The 19,815-nt window shown below is 41.7% G+C and overlaps 2 protein-coding genes and 1 long non-coding RNA gene across 4 annotated transcripts in view; 1 reads left to right on the top strand and 2 right to left on the bottom strand.

Moving 5' to 3' along the window:
- Positions 1-1,641: 1,641 nt before the first annotated feature.
- On the bottom strand, positions 1,642-6,148 carry LOC109634489 (uncharacterized). 2 transcript variants are annotated; one of them, XM_069534582.1, is made up of 6 exons: positions 6,010-6,148; positions 5,527-5,899; positions 4,958-5,012; positions 4,764-4,847; positions 4,410-4,649; positions 1,642-2,837 (listed from the first exon to the last, which is right to left on the bottom strand). In XM_069534582.1, coding segments are annotated over exons 1-6 (1,269 nt in total). In that variant the 5' UTR covers positions 6,012-6,148; the 3' UTR covers positions 1,642-2,322. The 2 variants fall into 2 exon arrangements, with proteins under 2 accessions (XP_069390683.1, XP_019950540.2); XM_020094981.2 differs by having other exon boundaries at positions 5,527-6,075.
- Positions 6,149-9,482: 3,334 nt separating this feature from the next.
- On the bottom strand, positions 9,483-11,663 carry LOC138411991 (uncharacterized). Its single transcript, XR_011244484.1, has 2 exons — positions 11,565-11,663; positions 9,483-10,434 (listed from the first exon to the last, which is right to left on the bottom strand). It is a non-coding gene; the product is annotated as an uncharacterized lncRNA (long non-coding RNA).
- Positions 9,687-19,815, top strand: part of LOC109634443 (solute carrier family 12 member 9) — a 56,133-nt gene continuing 46,004 nt past the window's right edge. The window contains exons 1-6 of the mRNA XM_069534033.1: positions 9,687-10,395; positions 14,039-14,173; positions 14,975-15,112; positions 15,524-15,847; positions 17,656-17,763; positions 17,850-17,961. Of these exons, the coding sequence (XP_069390134.1) occupies positions 10,176-10,395; positions 14,039-14,173; positions 14,975-15,112; positions 15,524-15,847; positions 17,656-17,763; positions 17,850-17,961 (1,037 nt within the window). The 5' untranslated portion in view covers positions 9,687-10,175. The remainder of the gene's footprint in view (positions 10,396-14,038; positions 14,174-14,974; positions 15,113-15,523; positions 15,848-17,655; positions 17,764-17,849; positions 17,962-19,815) is intronic.

The raw sequence follows: 19,815 nt of genomic DNA, 5'->3' as shown, positions 1-19,815 counted from the left end.
GAAACAACGCACTCCTTCATTACAGTAGTGGAGAGAAATTAAAGTACATTTACACTATTACAGCCAACTGTTCTCTAGTATCACTCACTTCTACAGCAGTGGCTCCTGCCTGTGTATGAGGCTGTGTTCTGTTCTGTTAGTTCATTGTTTACTGGCTTTTTTTTAGTTTACCTATTGGAATGCATTGCATTTTACAAACTCTTCACAAGTTTATTTGGTGATTTCTGAAATTAGAAGAAGAATTGTTCAAATGGAGTAAAAGTACTAAAGTAAGTCAAGTTTTTTTTTTTATGGCACAATTCAACAACAAGGCAAATCAAAGTGCTTTCCATAGAATATAACAAACATAAAGACGAGAGCAAAAACACAAGACGACATAACAAATACAGATGTGAAAGAGTAAAATCAAAATTATAACTAAACATATTGAACAGTAGAATAGAATACAAAACAGTGAAAGACATAAATAAATCTCCTGAATCAAACAAATGAAAATACAATACTGGAGCGACTGTTCTTAGTTACATTCATCACCACCTTGCAATAAAGTTCATGCTCAGAGAGTCAGAATACATGTTTGGCCTTTGTACGCACACATGGGACAACGGGCCTCCGGTCTCATCCATCCTCCCTGTCACACTCCGCCCTTGGAAATCTGCATCGTGTCGCTCTCATTTTTCTGTTTACAAGAGTCGGATTACTTCAACACACTCGTGAGAGCGAGAGAAAGAGAGAAAGAAAGAAAGAAAGAAAGAGCTGCTCTAAAACGGTCAAGGCGCACACATTTTTTACCCTGGTGGTAAATACCCTGTCTGTTGAACATCAACACGCTGTCATCCTGACGAGCTTCTCTATCGTTTTCTCACGTGACTCATCGGCAATATTCTTCAGTTATTTCATGCCCGAGTGTAAAATCAGTCCATTACTTCTCGTCCTCAGAGAATCTGCAGAGAAACGTCCGATTGATTCTGATCGATCTTTTTCTCCTCAACAGTGACATTTGAAGTTTGGGTGGTCTGACTAAATACTCTTGAGACGGCACCTTCCAAAAAAGCAAACCTTGGCACTGACAGAAAAGCAGAGGGTGACTCCTTCAATGGCCTCTACAATTCTTATTCATAAGTGGCCACAGGCTGAATGAATATGAACATCGGGCGATGCCAAGTATAAATAGTCCTCGGCACCAGTGGTTCTACAAATGGGACTTGGAGCCCAGAGGATTGAGGAGAAAATGAGGAAAAGTTTATACTTTCACCATTTTCTTTGCCAAAATTGCTGGAGTTGAACGTGTGCCCAACGTCCCAACATGCAAAAGACAGGGCTGAGTGGAGCGAAGAGCCAACGACAGAGAGACTTTTTTGTTTTTGTTCGCCAAGGAAAAGCTTAGCAAATCAAGATATTAATACACTTTAATTCTCCATAATGAACTTTCCACTTTCATTATTTCATAGGCCAAGAAATCTATTTTTTATTGAATTGCTTTGCTGTGATTTCAAAACCTCTGCAGCTTCTACCTTAAAACAAATCTCAGATAGTGCAGCCTGAGCCACTTGATCTATTCAGGGATTCACCAGAGTCGTTAAGAATCTCTTTCTCTGCCCATCTCTTCTTCTTCCTTTTTATCTCAGCACTTCATCACCTGCTGTCTTTAATTCATGCATGCTGTTTTCTCTCTCTCCCTCTCTGTTCTCCTGCTCTCTGTTGTTCTTTTGAAGTCTCGGGGAGTCCTGTGGTTTTCAAAGGGTCAGAAAAGGACAGGCCTACTGTCCTAGCGAAGGGAGGCCGCGGGATGAACGTATGTTACCACCTGTTCTCGCTGCTCTGTGTCAACACGACCGGTGTCACTGTACTCGCACCTCGCCATCCCACCCCCTGCCGCTCGTACATTGTTCCCTCACACACACACACCGAAATGGACGAGCGAGTGAGCAAATGCACACACACTCATGGGAGTGCTTAGGCCCACATACACACACAGGAACGGGCACATTACTACTGAAGGACCCCTACCATCTGACAACCGTCACACAGAGACAAATCAAGGCGTCCCGCTGCTAAAAGCCTACTGTTTCCTCACACTTCACATTATAGAGGACTGTTTCTGGCCCAAGCCCAAACCAGCGGGGGTTGTGTGGTTGAGAGAAAAGCCTGTGTCCTGGGGAGAGAGTCAATTGCAGGTCCGGGGTCACACAGAGATTGGAGAGAGGCAACCAGCAGTCCCTCAAGATGAAAAATTAGCCTTTCAATTGACATGTAGAGATCAAACCCCTCTGAGGAGTGGTGGTTGAGTTTTTTATGCTCCCATCGAAGAGCAAGTTTCATTCAGCTCCAGTGCCCAGAGGGAAACATCCCAGGATTCCCCAGATCTGGGAGGGAAGCCAAGGACGATCCAAAGCTGGAAACCACACCAGAGTCTGAGTCCGACACGGCCAGCTCCTCAAACTTCTGTATCACTTTCCTCACTGACCAGAAGGGAATCTCCCTACACCACCGACCTCTGCTGGCAGCACCGGGCCCCTTGTAGGTTGAATCCTTACTGAGGAAGACATGGGGTGGAGGAGGTAGACCGCAGCGCAGCCTCAGGCGGCCCTGGCCCAGACCCAGAGCCGGGAGCACTCCGGCGGTGCCGAAGCGGGTAGGAAGTGTGGCTAGGTGCTCGTGGGTCAGAGGGTTGTGGAAGCTCAGGGCCCCCCCTCCAATGTTAAGGAAGATCCCAAGGCTTTTGATCTGGGGCGGGACGGTGTAGAGCGGCTCCCAGCTCCCATCATACACTGCAGAAAAATACAGGCCCTGCCTTTCCAGCCACCAGCCACCGCAACCATCCAATGGGATCACACCTGTCACAAAACAGAGTTTCATTATGTTCATATGAAATGTTATAAGACCCTTTTGCATTTTATTTGGTGCTATCATCAGGTCAAAACTTACTGTAACGTTATTTATGACCAAATATCTACAAAACTAAAGAAATCCCCATCGTCCTCAGCTGTAATCTACGTTGTGTAAATGCCAATTAGCAAATATTAGCATATAATGAAGATGATAAACAATGTGCCTGCTAAACGTCAGCATGGAGCGTCGTCACCATGATCATGTTAGCATTCAGCTAAAAGCTCCTCTGTGCCTTAAGGTAGAATGACACAGCTGCAAGCGAGCTCACAGACTCTGACTGTCGTTCTCTAATAAAAGTTGGAGGATGTTTAGTGACATGTTCACTTTTCATAGTATGTGATAATGTGTTTCTCCACATGGTGGCACTAGGAGCTAACACACAGTAATAACGATGAGGTGGCTTTTCAGGTTGAGCCACAGTTGGAGCTTGAATATGATAACGCTGCTCAGACAGTAAAGCTTGGTAATTAAACAGAAAACCAGTGCACACTAACATCCTGTAAAGACCACATCACAGAGACTGTGACCTATGACGAACTTGTGTGAATGAACTGCTCAATGCCTCATGGCTGTAGCCTCATTGCAACAGTGCAGTGTTGTTACAACACAATTCACAAAGATTATATTCACACATATCAGTACATTTTGAAAAATTAAACACATTTTGGTTTGTATAATTGATAGGAAAATGCTGTATTATTTATGTGCAATACTATTATGTAATAATAATAATAATTAATAATATGTATAATATCTATCTTTATAATAATTATTATACCTGAGGTTTGGTTCAATTGCAAAATACCAGTCTGTTGATGCCTGAAATCTCTAATGATAATGATAATGCTTCCATCCATGTTTAACTATTTCACAGAATGTACAGATATCAGATATGATTTAATGAACTAGAATGAAATGACACACGCTAGAAATGTTTTTTTATCAAGATCCATAAATTATTCTTGAGAATTCTGCAAAATTGTTGAAAAAATTCCCCTTTCTCACAATGAAAGTGAAAACAAAACTTCCAGTTTTACCCCCTGAGTCACATCTGCACCAAAATTGAACAGTTTCTTTTTTGGGTGCCCCACCCCGCTAAAATTTGGAAATCGGTGGAGTAGTGTTTGTGTAATCCTGCTCACCAACAGAGAAAAGAAAATCAGATGAAGACATAACCCCCTTGACGGAGGCAAAGATACTCTAGTTCATTGTGAAATGAAATGAAACAAAAACATATTTCTAGTCAAACTAATGTCGAACAAGTTGCAGATATTTGGGAAAAACTGGTCCAACACCAAGGAAATTGCTTTTTTGCTTAACTTGTGGTTGAAGGTCTTTCAGTGTTCCAACCAGTTGGTGGCACTATGACCTGAGTTGTATGATGACGTGTACGTGTGGGTTTACAAGTGTGTGTCTTCATGTGAGTGTGGGCCTTGCTGACTAATGTTGAGGGTTTCTGGAAGCAATCAGCAGCACTGGCATCAAACCAACCAACACAAAGTGAAGTGAGCGCTCACCAATCCTGTACACGGAGCTGTTACACACATCCACCTCCCAGTAATACTGTCCCCGTGCAATGACTACATCAGCGCACACCTGCGGCAGGACCAACGGGACCATGGGGTCGGAGGTCATCGTTGGCCCTCTGACCTTGTCTGGAGGTGGGGCAGCAGGGCCTCGGTAGGTGACAGCGAGGGAGCCGTTAGAAAGAAATAGGGATGGAGGGACGCTGGAGGGATCCAGAGCAAAACACAGTCCTGAAGAAGAGCAGAGGTGAATGTTTAATTAACCAAAGACATAATTAATTTTCTTTACGCATGAACCTACATTAAATGTGTTTTGTTTGGGGATTAACAGCATCACATCTTTACCAAAGACAGACTGCTCCATCTCCTCCTCTCGCAGGTCTACATCGCCATCCACTGGTGGTACTGGGGAACTGGCAGCATTAGAGCCTGGTTCAAACAGGGGCAAGGGAACACAATAGAGTTTACCTGTTGACAGTGAGGACGACATGGTTTGTTTCTAGAAACTGCTGAGGCCAACAATACATCACCGGACTCACCATGTAAACAGCGGTGTGCTCTCTCCTCAGCTGAATCCCTGCAGTGTGAGTGACCCTGTAAATACAGTGACAGCGATGGCATGGAACTTAGAAATCTTGTGAAAGCAATTAAACAATATGCAAATACTATTTGTCTTTTTTTCCCAGTGGAGATGATTATAACTAGCATTTTTAAGACAGAGCCTCAGAAGTTCACTAATGAACACACTATGTCTTCTTTGTATTGTATTAAATCCAAACTGTAAAGACAACAAGCTGAGAGTGTAGATAAACACACTTTAAAGGTGGTGGTGGATTTAGTGTCCCATGTTGGTGAGTCCCCTTGTGCCCCATCTTTTTGTTTGGGGACTTTATATCATTTGCTCAATGTTTCTAAAATCTCGGTTGTGAATAGGCACATATTAATATTTTATATGTAACTTCATATGCTTTAGATTTCTCTCTTAAATTCCACTGGTACGTTTATTCTAATAAGCTTCTATCACAGCCTCATGATTATGCCGCCCACCTTTTCACTGTGATTGCATGATAATCTTTAAATGCTGACTCTTTAAGTTTGGATTCCTCACCTGCACATGCTGACGGTGATCCTCAGATGCTCCCTCCGTGGTGCCCGTCCCCCTGCTGACACGTGCAGGACTCAGCGTGGGATGTTTTGGTAAACAGGAAGTGGCAGACGACCAGGTCCCACATGGCAGCTCCACAGGATGTCGGCAGCTGGGGCACAGCACAGAGCAGACAGAGAGGCCGACGCGGTGGTGGAGAGACTGACCTGAGCTTGTTCTCTCTCCAGCAGCTACGCACTGACCACACATGGTGTGAGAGCACGGCAGGATCAGTGCCACATCATATTCTTGGCTACAAGCTGGACACCGGGAGACTGGATGAAAAGAGTCCTTTTCCTCATCTTCCTCCCCCTCAGCCTTTCCCACATCCAGCTCCCTGCACATTATTTGGGGACACAATATCTTCACTGCCATTTAAATAACTTTGTTACTCGCCTTTGCTCCTCTCATTTCCTCCACTGTTAGCAAGCTCAAGGAAGTGCTTACATGCTTCATTAGACACCATCCAATCAAGGGAAAGTCCAAGTAAGATGAGGAAATTCTGACCCTAGCTAGGACATAAAACCTAACGGTGTATATCCATCAGTAAGCAAGGCCTCAGTCAATCCATTCTCCAAGAAAAGTGAAGATCCTCTGGCCAGAAATATCACATGGATGTTCTTGTGGGCAGAGACATCCCACAGTGTTCAAAACGGCAAAGCTCAGTGTGTTCTAAAGATGCACACGGCACTGTTGAACAGATATGAGGAGATCCTTCTGTTGCACCGTCCGCTCCGTCTGTCTATTGTGTGTGAAGCAGGAGGCTCGGCCTGAGCTCAGATAAAAGAGAGAGTGAGTGGGAGAGTGAGGGAGAGAGGGGCTAGAGAGAGAGAGGAGCCCAGCCTTTTCACTAAGTAGTCATTGCTTGGGGTTACCATGGTAATGGCTCGTCTCATAGAGACGCACAACTGCAAGATAATGTGCTGCAAAGAACACTTGTGCACACACACATCTGTGACAGCTCATTACTGCCATGAGCATGAGCTCCACCACTTAGACACAACACACACACACACACACACACACACACACACACACACATTATCTATGAGGACTCATTACTGTCATGAGCACGAGCTACACCACTTAGACACAACACACAAACACACACACACACACACTGATTCGAGTTCTCCTCCTGGTCCTTGATGCCCTGCTGTCATGTTCAGTCGAGCCTCCCTCATGTAGGACTGGAACACCGAGTGGTGCACCTCCAGGACGACATTATGTGAATGTCAAAGATATTTGTCACAGCTCCTTGTAATTCCCTGCTGGTGAGGGGACGGCTCGTCGTCACACTCACCTCTCCTTGTCTACAACGTTGGGGGCATGTCTGGAGTCAGTGCAGGGAAGACTCTAAAAAATGTAGTATATATATATATATATACTTCCTGTTTGGATCATGAGAGCAAAGAGTTTTTGATTTCAGAACCAGGTTCAAAGCCAACAATTGAAGCTAACAGATTGTGGTGACAAAGGTGACCTTCAAACACATTGTGGAATATCATTCTTGCTCATCTGTATATATATATATATATATATATATATATATATATACTGATGATGATGATGAAAATTATTGCCATGCTAATATCATTTTAACATATCAGCTGAAACTCTTACTCGTGTACATCATGATTTAAAACCGATCAATCAATATTTTTACTCAAACCACAGTGAAAGGAATCACTTATAGTGACAAAGCCAAGGAGAGTTAGCACCCTGCTGCATTTCCCATCAGCTATGGAGCTTTCACTGTCTTTTGTCTCTTTAGACTTCCAGCCTATAAACTTTGAAAGAAACACTCGGCTAAATGACCCATGAAACTCTCTAAATTACCTATAAAACACAAGCTGTGTTATTCTGTTAAGTGCAGGTGATGTTACACTAGAAATGGTTACATTTATGTTCGCCCAATAAAACGGTGTGAAACAATCTAATGCAAAACACCGTCTGGTTGGTGGAGAACAAAACAGAGCAAAAGCAGAGTGAGTGTTGGACAGACATTCATCAAGTACATGCTTATATTGCATCATGTCTGCAGAGTCTACGAAATCAAGCAACTACTTGCATTCACCCTATCAACTTTATAATTACATTTTCCTATGTTGTAATTCTACTGGCACCTACCTGTCCACTTTGAACATCTAATAAATCCCTCGTCTGTGGCTGTCTCTAAGTTTTGTTTTCGGGGCTTAAGGATAAAGGGAACTGTACATTGTGAGAAACAGACAGCTTTTAAATCCCTTTGACGCTTGTCCTCTGCACCACCTCTGCACACACTGTAGACAACTAAGTTGGAGAGACGGAGAACCACATCAAAAACAATCTGACTGTTATCAACACGCTTCACATTCATGAATGCCAGGGCCATTTTTATCTCCAAAATCTATACGATACTATCCTAGAGTCATGCTGCCAGCATGGCTAAAAAAAGAAACACAAATTAACCCATGAACAGGTTTTTTTTTAAATGCAGAGCAATGTGTGTTTGCTTCAGATTCAAAGATAACATATAACCACATGATATTAAGCTAAGTGAAATCAATAACCACTTGAATGGTGCCAGGACGTTTTCATAAAAAGGGGTTTGGGATATTTTAAGTTAAAGCAATGTGACTGTAATGCTGTTTCTGTCATTTTACTTCATTTGAGCTAATTTGGTTGTGAAATTGTATTTGGTTAAACAAGAAAAACTTTAGTGAGGTAGTGAGTTTCATTTACTGGTCATACTACTTCTTGCAGCGTATAATCAAAACTGTGACTGTAGCACCCTCCGGTGGCATGTGTTGAATTAAGCAGTGGACCGTTGTCATCCAGAAAAAGATCTCGTCTCCATCTTCAGCTGTGGAAAGTTTGCAGATGTTACTGTACATTTTAAACTTTGCTGAAGATGTTGATATGAATATAAATATGAAACATGAACATAAAATGCACTTTATGATTGTGGTAAAGCAGAATTTCTCACTGTGTGATGTTAATCATTACAACATTTTCTGAAAATTGTACAGAAAACAAATAAAATGTTGCACAATTCACTCAAATCAGTGTATGCACAATTATTTGTAATCTTACAAAAGATGCAAACATGGACACAGATCTTGTTTTTGTCTCCATTACACTGAAGATAAATCACACATTTGGAGCAGTGAACCAGGATTCAGCTCCAACGAGCTGAAGAATGCGGTTTCCTGATTGGTCCAGCCCACTCGGTCATATGACCCAGAGCAACAGGCTGGAGACATCATTGGAAACATGGGACCAGGCTGCAGGCTGATGTGTCAAGCTAACATGCACAGACACGCAAAACAAACGGAAATTCAATGATTTATTTCCAAAACAAAGACATGTAAAAGTATTTCTGATGCACATTTCACATGTATGGTTTGTCATACACTATTTGTGAATTATAATGAATGACTTAAAAAAAAAAATTATTAATACTTTCTGAGTGCCTTGGCAGATATTTGTATGGCATCATTGATTTCTTTGGAGCTGATTGTATTTTTGCAAAGACCATGATTTATATATTATATTGCAGTTATACTGCAGCATAATTAGTATTATTTGCAATTTTGCACAAGACATTGCACATTACATCTCCTATGCACATTGTTTGAATTGCCGTCCTATTTCACATTGATCGGTCATCTGTTATCTTATTCTTTATTTTTATTATTTTTATTTTTGATTCTACTTATATATTTTGCATTGCATATGCACTTTATATTTTATATTTCGTATTTTATGTATATTTCTTCTTTTTTTCTTTTTATATTAGTAAGAATAGTTCTTTGGTCGGGCAGTTGCAAAATAAGAATTTCATTACCCAATAACAAACCGCTGTGTCTGTTATTGTGTATATGACAAATAAACATCTTGAATCTTGACTATTATACATAACTAGTACAAACATGAAATATAAGTCAAAGTCAGCTTTATTGTCAATTTCTGCAATACATACACACACATATAGGAATTTAAATTTCTCCCCATCAACACAGATTTAAGTAATAAACAGTAAACACTGAATAAAAAATATAAAATAATATTAGAAACAATTGAAAGCATCAAAAAAATTGAAAAAAACAGCCATGAAAGGATAAATAAAAGAATAAATAATGGTGAAAATCAAAAGTATAATTTCAGCTCCTCCTCAGGGCTCTTATTTCCACAGCTCGGGTCTGTGTTTTATACTGAAAGTGGTAACCGGAAGCCGTGCTTGTTGTCATGGCTGCAGACATCACATGATGTCCTCCTGAGGAGTTGGACCAGGAAACTAATCTCAAGAGTTTGAAGTCTGACCGGATCACGTCTGACATCTTTAAACCGTGTAACGGTGCCGCTTCTCTGAACATGTGACTCCACCACCGGGAGACACTCCTGTCACCGACCGAAGCACGTCCCTGCTCCGCCATGTAGGCGGGTAGGCTCGACTCTGTTCACCGGTGTGCCTTCAGGACGCGTCCGTGATAAATCCTCCGAGGGCGAAAAACAACAACAACAACAACAACACTTTTAATAACGTGTTCTGGGATTTTCTTCACTTTTCATCCTCCAGGGAATTGATGAGGTTGTGACGGAGCTCGCTGCTCCATCCGCAGGTTTCCACCATGACCGAGCGGACCCCGCTCCTCCACTACCGCCTCTCCACCAGCGTCAATGAGTCCGCGCCTCGGACGCCTCCAGCGGGCCGGCCCCCGGAGCAGCACCCGGGCAGCCCCAGGCAGAGGCCCACCCAGCAGGGGCAACCCAAGAAGCTGTCCACCTTCTTCGGCGTGGTGATCCCCACCCTGCTGTCCATGTTCAGCGTGGTGGTGTTCCTGAGAATAGGTGAGCACCGGGGCGGTCAGCTTCAATCACTGCAGGTCTCTGATAGAAGAAAGTAAGATTCTAAAGATTCCCCACAGAAGTCTGCTCTTCTGGGACTCACTGGTGACATTAATCTGGTATGGTTCTGTCTCTCTATCTGAATAATCCTGGATGGATCACTGCAAATGTTTACTCCACAAACTCCAACTAAAGTATCTGAATTGTTTTATTGAGTCAGTGTTCGTTCAGGTGATTAAGACTGACAAGTCAATAAAGTACAGAGGGACCTTTAAACTCTAAGGCCCAGTTTCTACTAGTCTGCATGAATGGACCCTGTTTGATTCCTCACATCCGATGTGATGGAGATTAAATAATGTTAGTCTGACAGAAACTGAAACTCGACATAGGTAAAGTCAGGGAATGTGGTACAACAGATGTTTGTTTTAAGCTTTGATTCAAAGGAATCTACTCACTCCGCCTGATGTATTTCCTCGGGCAAGGTGTTCCAGAGCCTCTGGGTTGTTATCTCAAAATGCTCTGTCCCCCCAATCTACAGTTAAGGCCCCTGATAGAGTTTATCAATGTGTGGGGATAAGAAATAAGTGCCTTGTGAGTAATTAAAGAATCTTTAAATCAATATTAAAATGTTCTGGAAGCTGATGTGAACAGACAACCTGTTTACTCTGTTTAAAAGCCTGGGAGTGAAGTTCTGGACTGTATGAAGCCAGTCTACAGATTCCGTTGCAGTAATCCAGGTGTCCTGAGATAAATGCATGTAAAAATAGTTTGTGTATGTTTAAATGTTCATGTAGAACAAACTCTGTTCCTGTTGAATAGTGAGTGCACCAGACCGGAGTTTGTCACTTAACACATTTTAATTATTCAGTGAGAACACAGGCAGAAATGTCTTTATTTAATTTCCACTTTTTTAAAATAGATATTAAAGTCCTTCACACAGTTCTGCACGTAACCTGCAAGATGGATGAATTCTCCCAGTCGGCAGGAAAAACTTTTCTCCTTCTTATTTACGTTTACTGGATGTGAGTTCTCTTTAATTCTGAATCATCCGTTTTGTTTTGCAAAATTGTTCTTGTGTCTGCAGATGTGTCGCTACAGGAAAAAGAGGAGCTGGAGATGCTCAGGTTTTTGATAATTTGAGTTATACAATATATTTTACTTGTAAGGTTTACCTGGAATAGTTATCTGTAGGGAACGTACTGGTTTCTACTGGTAAAATCCTTCTTCTCGGTGCGGGGGAACTTGAAGTGGTTCATTTAGAGGAAGTATTCTTGGTAGTTGTGAGTAATATTGTGTGAGTTCAAGGAAAAGTACCTGAAATCACTCATTTTTTGTTCACGTCACCAAGAGGGTAAAAGTTCAGTTTTTCTGTGGCGGGGAAAAAAAAGCTGCAGATGTAAAACTATAGTAATCATAATGTAATCTGAGGTTTGACATGTCTGCTGGTAGAGCAGCATGAAAGAGACCAGTGAAAACTGTGAAGTAAACATTGTGTCATGATAACAAATGTATAATTTCTTATTTTAAAAGTGTGTCATTCAGCAGTGAAAGACGTCTCTTCATCCTCTTTTCTGTTTTCTGTGTTCCAGATATTTAGATGCTGCACTTGTGTGTGTTTTTGCTTCGTTTTGTATCTTGTAAGTTGTTTTCTAACTCCCTCTCATTTCCCTCCACCTCCGCTGCCCCACAGTCTCGTGGGATGTCAGCTGCTGTGCTGCGGGCACGCATAGTGCGCACACACGCACGCACACACACACACACGCACACACACGCACACACACACACACACACACACACACACATAGTGGCTGTTGTGTCGAACTTTCAAATGATTCCTCTCCCTCTCTAACGTTCAAGTCTGCTCAGGAAGTTACAGTACAGTCACTGTGGATGTGAAACTACTGTAAATTTGCCCGCCTCAAAAAAAAATCTCAACTTGTGTGAGAACGAAGAAACTTCTTCAACTGGTGAATTAGTCATTTGTTATCATGACATAATGTTTACCGGTAAATCAAATTATATTTTTATGATTTTCAAACAATAACAGAGCGAATATCCTCCTAGAATGTTCATATAATCGCCATCAATGCTGAAACAAAGTAGTGTGTTTACCTCTGCCAAGGAGGTTCTGTATTTGTCTGAATGTATTTGTTTGATAAGTAAAAACTACCACAGACATCATTAGACACTGTCTTCTGGTGAATCCTCTGACTTAACGGCCATGACGTCTGGGTCTCTTGATTGTTTGTAAGGAAACAGGTCCTTGTACATCCTTGACATTTCTTGATTTGTTCTGCAGCTAAATGGAATTTTCTTCGCGATGTGAAGGATTTTCTGCTCATTTACTGGACCTGTGCTCCTCAGTCCGGAGGAGCTTCTTTACCATTTTCCAGTTTTCCTAAACACACCAGCTTTTTTAAGATGTACCAGACTGTCGATCCTGATAAAAAACAAATAAATTCCTTCTGATACGTCTGGGATTTAAGTTTTTGCTGAACCTCATATTAACGTATTCCCTTGCATGGACACCTCTGTACTCTTAGTCCTCCATCTGAGCTGTAAAGCAGCTTTCAGACACGCACTGGACTATGGATAATTTCTGGAAATTATCTAGAGGGGCTGTATGTGAGTCAGTTGCTGTGAACATTCTCCAGAGTTTCACATGCCAGCGTGAACCAACGTGAGAACACACAGAATTAATTCCAAACAAATGGGCATGTTGATGATATGTGTAACATGCGACAGATGCAAAACTGACTACGTAATGTCCCCCTGTCACCTGAACACTGCAGAGGAGTCTCTGTTGTGAACTCGTCTGAGTGGAGAATCTCCTGCTGGGTTGTTCATGTTTCCCTCGAAGCGTCCGGACTGCATTGTGCTGACATTTTCTGCAGTTCATGTCTGAAAACTGTTTAAGTGTCAACTCTGTGAGAGCAGAGACTTGGTAATTCAACGTAGCATCCGGTAAACTCCGAGGTCTGTGTCTGATATGGTATTTCCCCTTCAGTAATGTCGTTTATGATATTTTTCATAAAGATCTTAAACATTTTAAAGAAGCTTGTAAGCAATACTTTCACAGCTGTGGGGGATCTTATAAAATATTGTAAATCAAATCATTTTTGTGGAACAGAAGGTTCAACCCAGTCTTGAACCATATCCATAAAAAATGGAAGTTAAGAAGAGCAAACTTATATTTTTTATATTTCACATATTTACTCACTTCGGACCAAACTTTTACTCGGAGCTCCTGATTTTTAGTTTGTTTTGTCTTTCCTTTTTGTAAAATAGTTACAGTGAAGACACGGAAAAGAAACTGGAATCATTTTCCACATGTGACTCCAGTTTGTCTTGTAGAGAGGCTGTGTGGTTGTAATGAGTCAGTGCCACTTTTCGTTATGAGCTCGGAAAGATTTTCAGAAATGTTATCATCATGATCCACGAGCACAGTGCGCCCTGCACTCGTTTTTATGTGTGGTTCAAAAGTAGTTGATGTGCCGGTGAGGCTCACTTCCCCTGTATACTGTGAGGGCACATTTGAGGAAAGGTTAGCTTCCCTCTTCAACCACACTAAAGTGACCTTTGATGCAAGAACCTCTGTGTTTAATCAGTTGATCATCATTGTGTTTGTTTTTTTTTGTCTGACTAGGATTTGTGGTCGGCCAGTGCGGACTGTACCAAGCCATTGCCATGTTCCTGGTGGCCTACTTCATCATCTGCATGACTGTGCTGTCAGTTTGTGCCATCTCCACCAATGGAGCCCTGGATGCTGGGGGAGCCTATTGTATCCTCCCTCCGTCACATGACAGCAGCACGTGACTGTCAGAGCAGTGTCAGTAACATTAGCATTGGTGAAGATGTCAGCAGGGAGCACACACTCCAAACACAGTGCCCTCGTTTCATTCATGCATTTGTCTGTGACACTCAATGGAGTTTTGTTTCTACATCACAAGGAACTGTTGAGGTCTTGGGATCAGGATGCCAGTGCTTCCCTGCCAGGAATGCGTACATGACTCTAGTTAGTGTTGTTTATTCAATATATCTGCTATACATTTAGACAATGAAATGTAATCGAGGCGTAATATTTTATACTATAAATAAACTGTAAATAAATCTTAAATATATGATAATATATAAATAATAATAAAACACAGAGATAGATTGTGAGATAATATTGGTGCGTAAAAGCAAACAAACATGCCAATACTCGGCTGATACTATCTACCAGCTGATATTAACACACATGAGTCAAACTGCTGCAAATTGTTGTTTTAGCTTCTGGGTTTTTGCTGTCGTGACTTCCTGCAGATGATCGTGTGCAGTAAAAGTAATAAATGAACCACGGATCATTGTCAATAATTTAAAAGCTTATGTTTGCATTCGCTTTATGTCATAATATTGTGATTATTGTACAGACACAGGAATTAAGGTGTTCAAAAATTACACAATATCTTTACATGCTATCATGCTTAGAATCATCATGCTTTGTTTTGACTCTCTTCAAATAAAAGTAAATCACACACTCACATCTGTTTTCACCGTGTATCTAAAACAAACAAGTGAACTTTGGCTTAACTTCACTCAGACATGATCAGCCGAGCGTTGGGTCCAGAGTTTGGTGGCAGCATCGGCATCATGTTCTTCCTGGCTAATGTGTGCGGCAGCGCTCTGTTCGTGCTGGGTCTGGTCGAGGCCATTTTGGGCACGTTTGGAATGCCGGAAGGTAAGTTTGATTGTTAACATCTGGTGAAATGCTGCCAGTTCAGTGTTTTGGTTGGAAAGTGTCATCATTGCTTGTTGTAATAACAGCTCATGTTTATATATTAAAAAACATAATCATGTTTTTTAATGTATATTTAATTTTAAGGTGTAAATGCAGATTCTCTAGAAAAGAGTGTAAAGCTCAGGCTGTTTTTAAGGGAAAAGTTACATTGGAATGAATGTGTCCTGTTGCAGGAGAGTTGAACTGACGGACTTATTATTTATTCCTGGGAAAAGCATCTTATGTCTTTCAATATTCTGTTATAATGGTGTGGTGGTATAATGTGAAATATCCTTTGATTGAAGCATTTACAAACCTTTCCCCTCATTTTCTCCCTCATGACCTTCCACTGGACGTCTTTTCCTCTCCTAGACGGGACTATGGCCACTTCGTCGTACCAGGTCTTGCCGTCGGGCTACTGGTGGTCTCTGCTATATGCCACAGGCGTCGCCCTGCTTTGTCTGCTGGTGTGCCTGGTGGGAGCCCACATCTATGCCAAGGCCACCTTCATCATCTTCCTGGTGGTCATGTTTGTCCTGGGCACCATCTTCATCAGCTTCTTTGCCGTAGGGCCTCACACCGTTACGCTGCCCAGCTCGGCCACGTCCAACCCGACGAACGGAACGGGCCCTGTGTTTCCCACTACAGCCAACTTCACTGGGTTTAAGTTGGACACGCTGCTCGGGAACCTGTGGGGTAAGGTGGAGGACGCTGGTCCAAATAATGGACTTCAGTCACAAATAAGTTCATACCAAAGATTGTATTGTGCTTAATAGATAACGACTATTGCCAGTCAAACTTATTGCGGTGATCACCAGTAACAATTTAATGGCGTTAAACGATTTAATTAACTGAATTCTATGTTGATTAAATTGACAGCAGAGTGTTGTACTGTGGTTTGGTTGCAGTTTTTCAGCATAATTAGGTTTCTTTGAATATTCTAAACTTGTCTGGTCATTAGTTGGAACTTGTGTTATAAGTGTCAGCACAACATAATAATAATAATAATAATAATAATACTAATAATAGTTGGACTATCGAGCAAAGTATGGGTCACAGTAGAAAGTCCTTTGCATATTGGCTGTTATCGACGTGTCGAGTTGAGTCACTTGTGGGTCTTTTTTCTGGTTCTTAAAACTCGTGGCGGAAGTTCATCAAATCTCAGTTCCTCATGCAACGGCTACTTTTGAAACTCAAAACATAGTTAAATTTCTCATGGGATTCAGATCAAAGAGAACTAACTGTGGGGCTGATTGTTCCTCAATCAGTAATCGGCCTAATCTCCCCCAAAAAAACTTCCGTTGAATGAATTAGGAATAGATTGTAACATTAGCAGACTTGAATTAACCACGTAGAGATGAAACAGGTACCGAAAGACTCGATTAACTTTAATGTGTTGTACAAAGTCTCATATCGTTCTTTTCAGAGCCACAGTTTCTTCTGTTGTCAGAGAAATAAATTGGATGTTGCTGGAGTTGGTAGTGCAGTGACATGTGACGCAGACACGATAGCTCCCGTCTGTTAACGAAGTTGAAATGGACACTACTGACAGTGGAACCAGAGGCTCTGTGGTGGCAGAGAGTTATTTCTGTGGTTCCCACCCATGTGCTCCTGTTTTTTCAGAAAACTCATCATCATTTCCTGCACGGTTGGCAGAGGATCTGCGATGGAGCTTTTATTTTTCACAGCGGCCTTTTTGTGTGTCACTAATCACATTAAAGAAGGTTCTGCTCTGTTTACAGCCGTGATTCACGTGACACCTGTGATTACCTGCTATTTTCTGTCCAAATGGAAGCTGTGGGGGAAAAAAAAAAGCTTTTTTACAGATGAGTTAAAACTTCTGGAAGCCAGTGAGGGATCATGTTTGTGTTGTTTTTCACTCCACTAGTAACTCAGCTTTGAATGAACAGTGCCACCAGAATAAAAAAAAAAAAGCTTAGATGTAGTAAACGTCTGTTTCATCTTCTGTTCATGTAAAACTAACCGAACACTCGACTCAGTTTGCAGGACTCATATCCAAACACATGATTACTAAGCTATAAACACTGTAACTTGGGCCTGCCCCCCCGGGACACGTGAGAATTATTACACACAGCGAGCTTTGGATTATCCCAAGATCCAACCAGATAGAATGCAAACACACAGAGACTTTTAAATTTACACTTTAACATGTGACATGAATGAAAACACATTTTTGTTTTTATGAGTGAGAATTCGTTACCTTAAAATTAACCCCTCATATGTACTTTGGAAAAAGTTCCTCTTGTGGACTGGCTCTAGTTTTAGTTCTAGGTTCTCCTGTGAGAGTGAGGCCTCACCGCCAGATCCCATTAAACCACACGTTTCAAATTCAAAGTTCAAACGCTGTAAAACAAGTTGTTTGGAGGCGAGCAGCTTCAAAGAAGTATTTGCGAACAAAACCAAATTAACTTACTGCTGGTAGATTGATGCTGTTGACAAATGCTCAAGTACTGGGACTAAACTGTTGTTTTGTCTTCCCACAGCTGACTACACGGTGGATTATACTACACAAACTATGATGACCTTTGCCACGGTTTTCGCTGTGATGTTTAATGGCTGTACCGGCATCATGGCTGGTTCGAACATGTCAGGTACGGGAGGCCAGTTGTGTGTGCATGTGTGCACGTGACCTGATTGTCTGTCTGTGAACAAGGAGGTTGATCTGTGTGTCCTTCAGGTGACCTGAAAAGTCCCAGTTATTCCATTCCCCGTGGCACGATCACAGCCGTCATCTTCACCTTCATCATCTATAACTTGCTCTGTGTGCTGGTGGCCTGCTCCTGTGATCGGTGAGCAACGCACACACACACACACACGCACAACCACACACACACACGCACAACCACACACGCACAACCACAAACAAACAAAGCACTGAAAGGGCCCACAACTGAACATAAATCCCTGCAGATCCAAACAAGTTAATTAAACCTTGGTTGATAAGAGTAAAAGTGCAGTGTGGTAGAAATGGATGTTAGCATGTTTTGTTTTCACTTAGTGCTTATCAGATAATGCAAACAGGGTTGGTTTTCTGCCTCACCAAACAGAATTGGAGCTTGATTTTATTACCAGTGAATGTTATCCAACACATCCTACAGCAGAAATGATTAACTGCTGTATATATATTTAAAAAAAACGTTAAAAAAAAAACCTTAGTACAAGTAAACAACAAATCCTGACCCACACCAGGTCCGAAAGTAGTTTCATGGTAATTTGTCCATATTTCAAAAAAATAAACAAACAGTCAAAGACTTCCTAATAACAACACACAACAATATACACTGTCCATATTAGCATAATATTTGTATTTAAACATTTTAATAAAGTAGTTCTGAGTTTTCACTTGTTGACAGTTGCGCTACATTCGGAGCCTGATCCTTGTCAGACTGTAGTTAACTTGTATATGTGGGTACAAGTAATGTCCCTGTCCATTCAGAGTTACAGCAAAAATAAAAACAAAAGAACCTGCCACAAAACATCCCTCCACCTCTGACAGTCAGTCCAGATACATTCATTACAAAGCCTTCCTTTAATCAAGTGTCAGCCTGCAGCGAGCAGTTCATCAGTGACACGTGGATAACTCTGGTGTCCTCACTCTGACTTTGAAGTTTAGAGCCGTAAAGCACAGAGTCCTTGATGCTGCGGTTGGTATTTACTTCTTTCTATTTATTTGTCCTCCCTCTCCCCCTATCTGTCTGTCTATTTTTCTATCTGTCTTTTGCGGAGTGCCAGAGTTCAGTATTGATGTAGCTCTTAAGCGAGTGTTGCTAAGGTGCTAAACTGACATGACAGGGCTATAAAAGAGCATCGGAGATCAATACTGCCATCATTTACCCCGCCACACTGTCCTCCTACCACATGCACTCTCAGTGATAAGAGACAGCGCATTTTAACACATTTTCTTTACCTCCGCAGTGCTCTATCTTTCCCCTGAGAATCACACACATATACACCACTTCATTTTACATAGGTTTAGATCCACTGTACAAAGCTAGAGCTAGAAAATGTGACCTTTATGTGGAGGGGTCACGATTGAAGGCTCGGGGTCAGAGTCAATACTTAGCCCCCCGCTCACATGACTCAACAAAGAGGCCACAAAAGGTCCCTCACATGATGGATGTGTGAGTGAGTGTGTGTGTGTTTCAGATTTTCTCAGTTTGAAACACAGTTTTGGAAACGGTAGGATCTGGCCACATCAGGGACACATGTGGATACACGCAGCAGTCATTCTGAAACCGGGGTAGTTTTACCCAAGGTGCCAGTGGGGGTGTGGAGAGGGTGTATAAACCAGTTTTCTTATTTAAAAAAAACAACGACGAGCAAGCAGAGATGGTAGCTATGGGATAAATAGATAAACTATAAGTAATGGAATCGTTAGCTAAAAGTATTTAACTGCTGAATGACCTGTTTCAACAACCTGCCTGTTTAACAGGACGACTCAAAACTTCCCTCAGTCTGTTCGAACTGAAGAACTGTTAAAATTGTTAAAATAGTTAAAATAATAGATAAACAGCAGACATTTTGTAAAAAGGCACATATAAATCATACCAAATAAAATAGATTGGGAACTCAAAACACTATATTCAGTGGTGTGTGTGAGATGTGTGTGTGTGATTGTGTGTGTGAACACACATGCCTAGACC

This window comes from Paralichthys olivaceus, chromosome 11 (genome assembly GCF_024713975.1).
Source record: "Paralichthys olivaceus isolate ysfri-2021 chromosome 11, ASM2471397v2, whole genome shotgun sequence".
Taxonomy (NCBI): Eukaryota; Metazoa; Chordata; class Actinopteri; order Pleuronectiformes; family Paralichthyidae; genus Paralichthys; species Paralichthys olivaceus.
The sequence above is the reverse complement of the archived record's forward strand: the minus strand, read 5'-3'. Positions and strand labels throughout refer to the sequence as shown.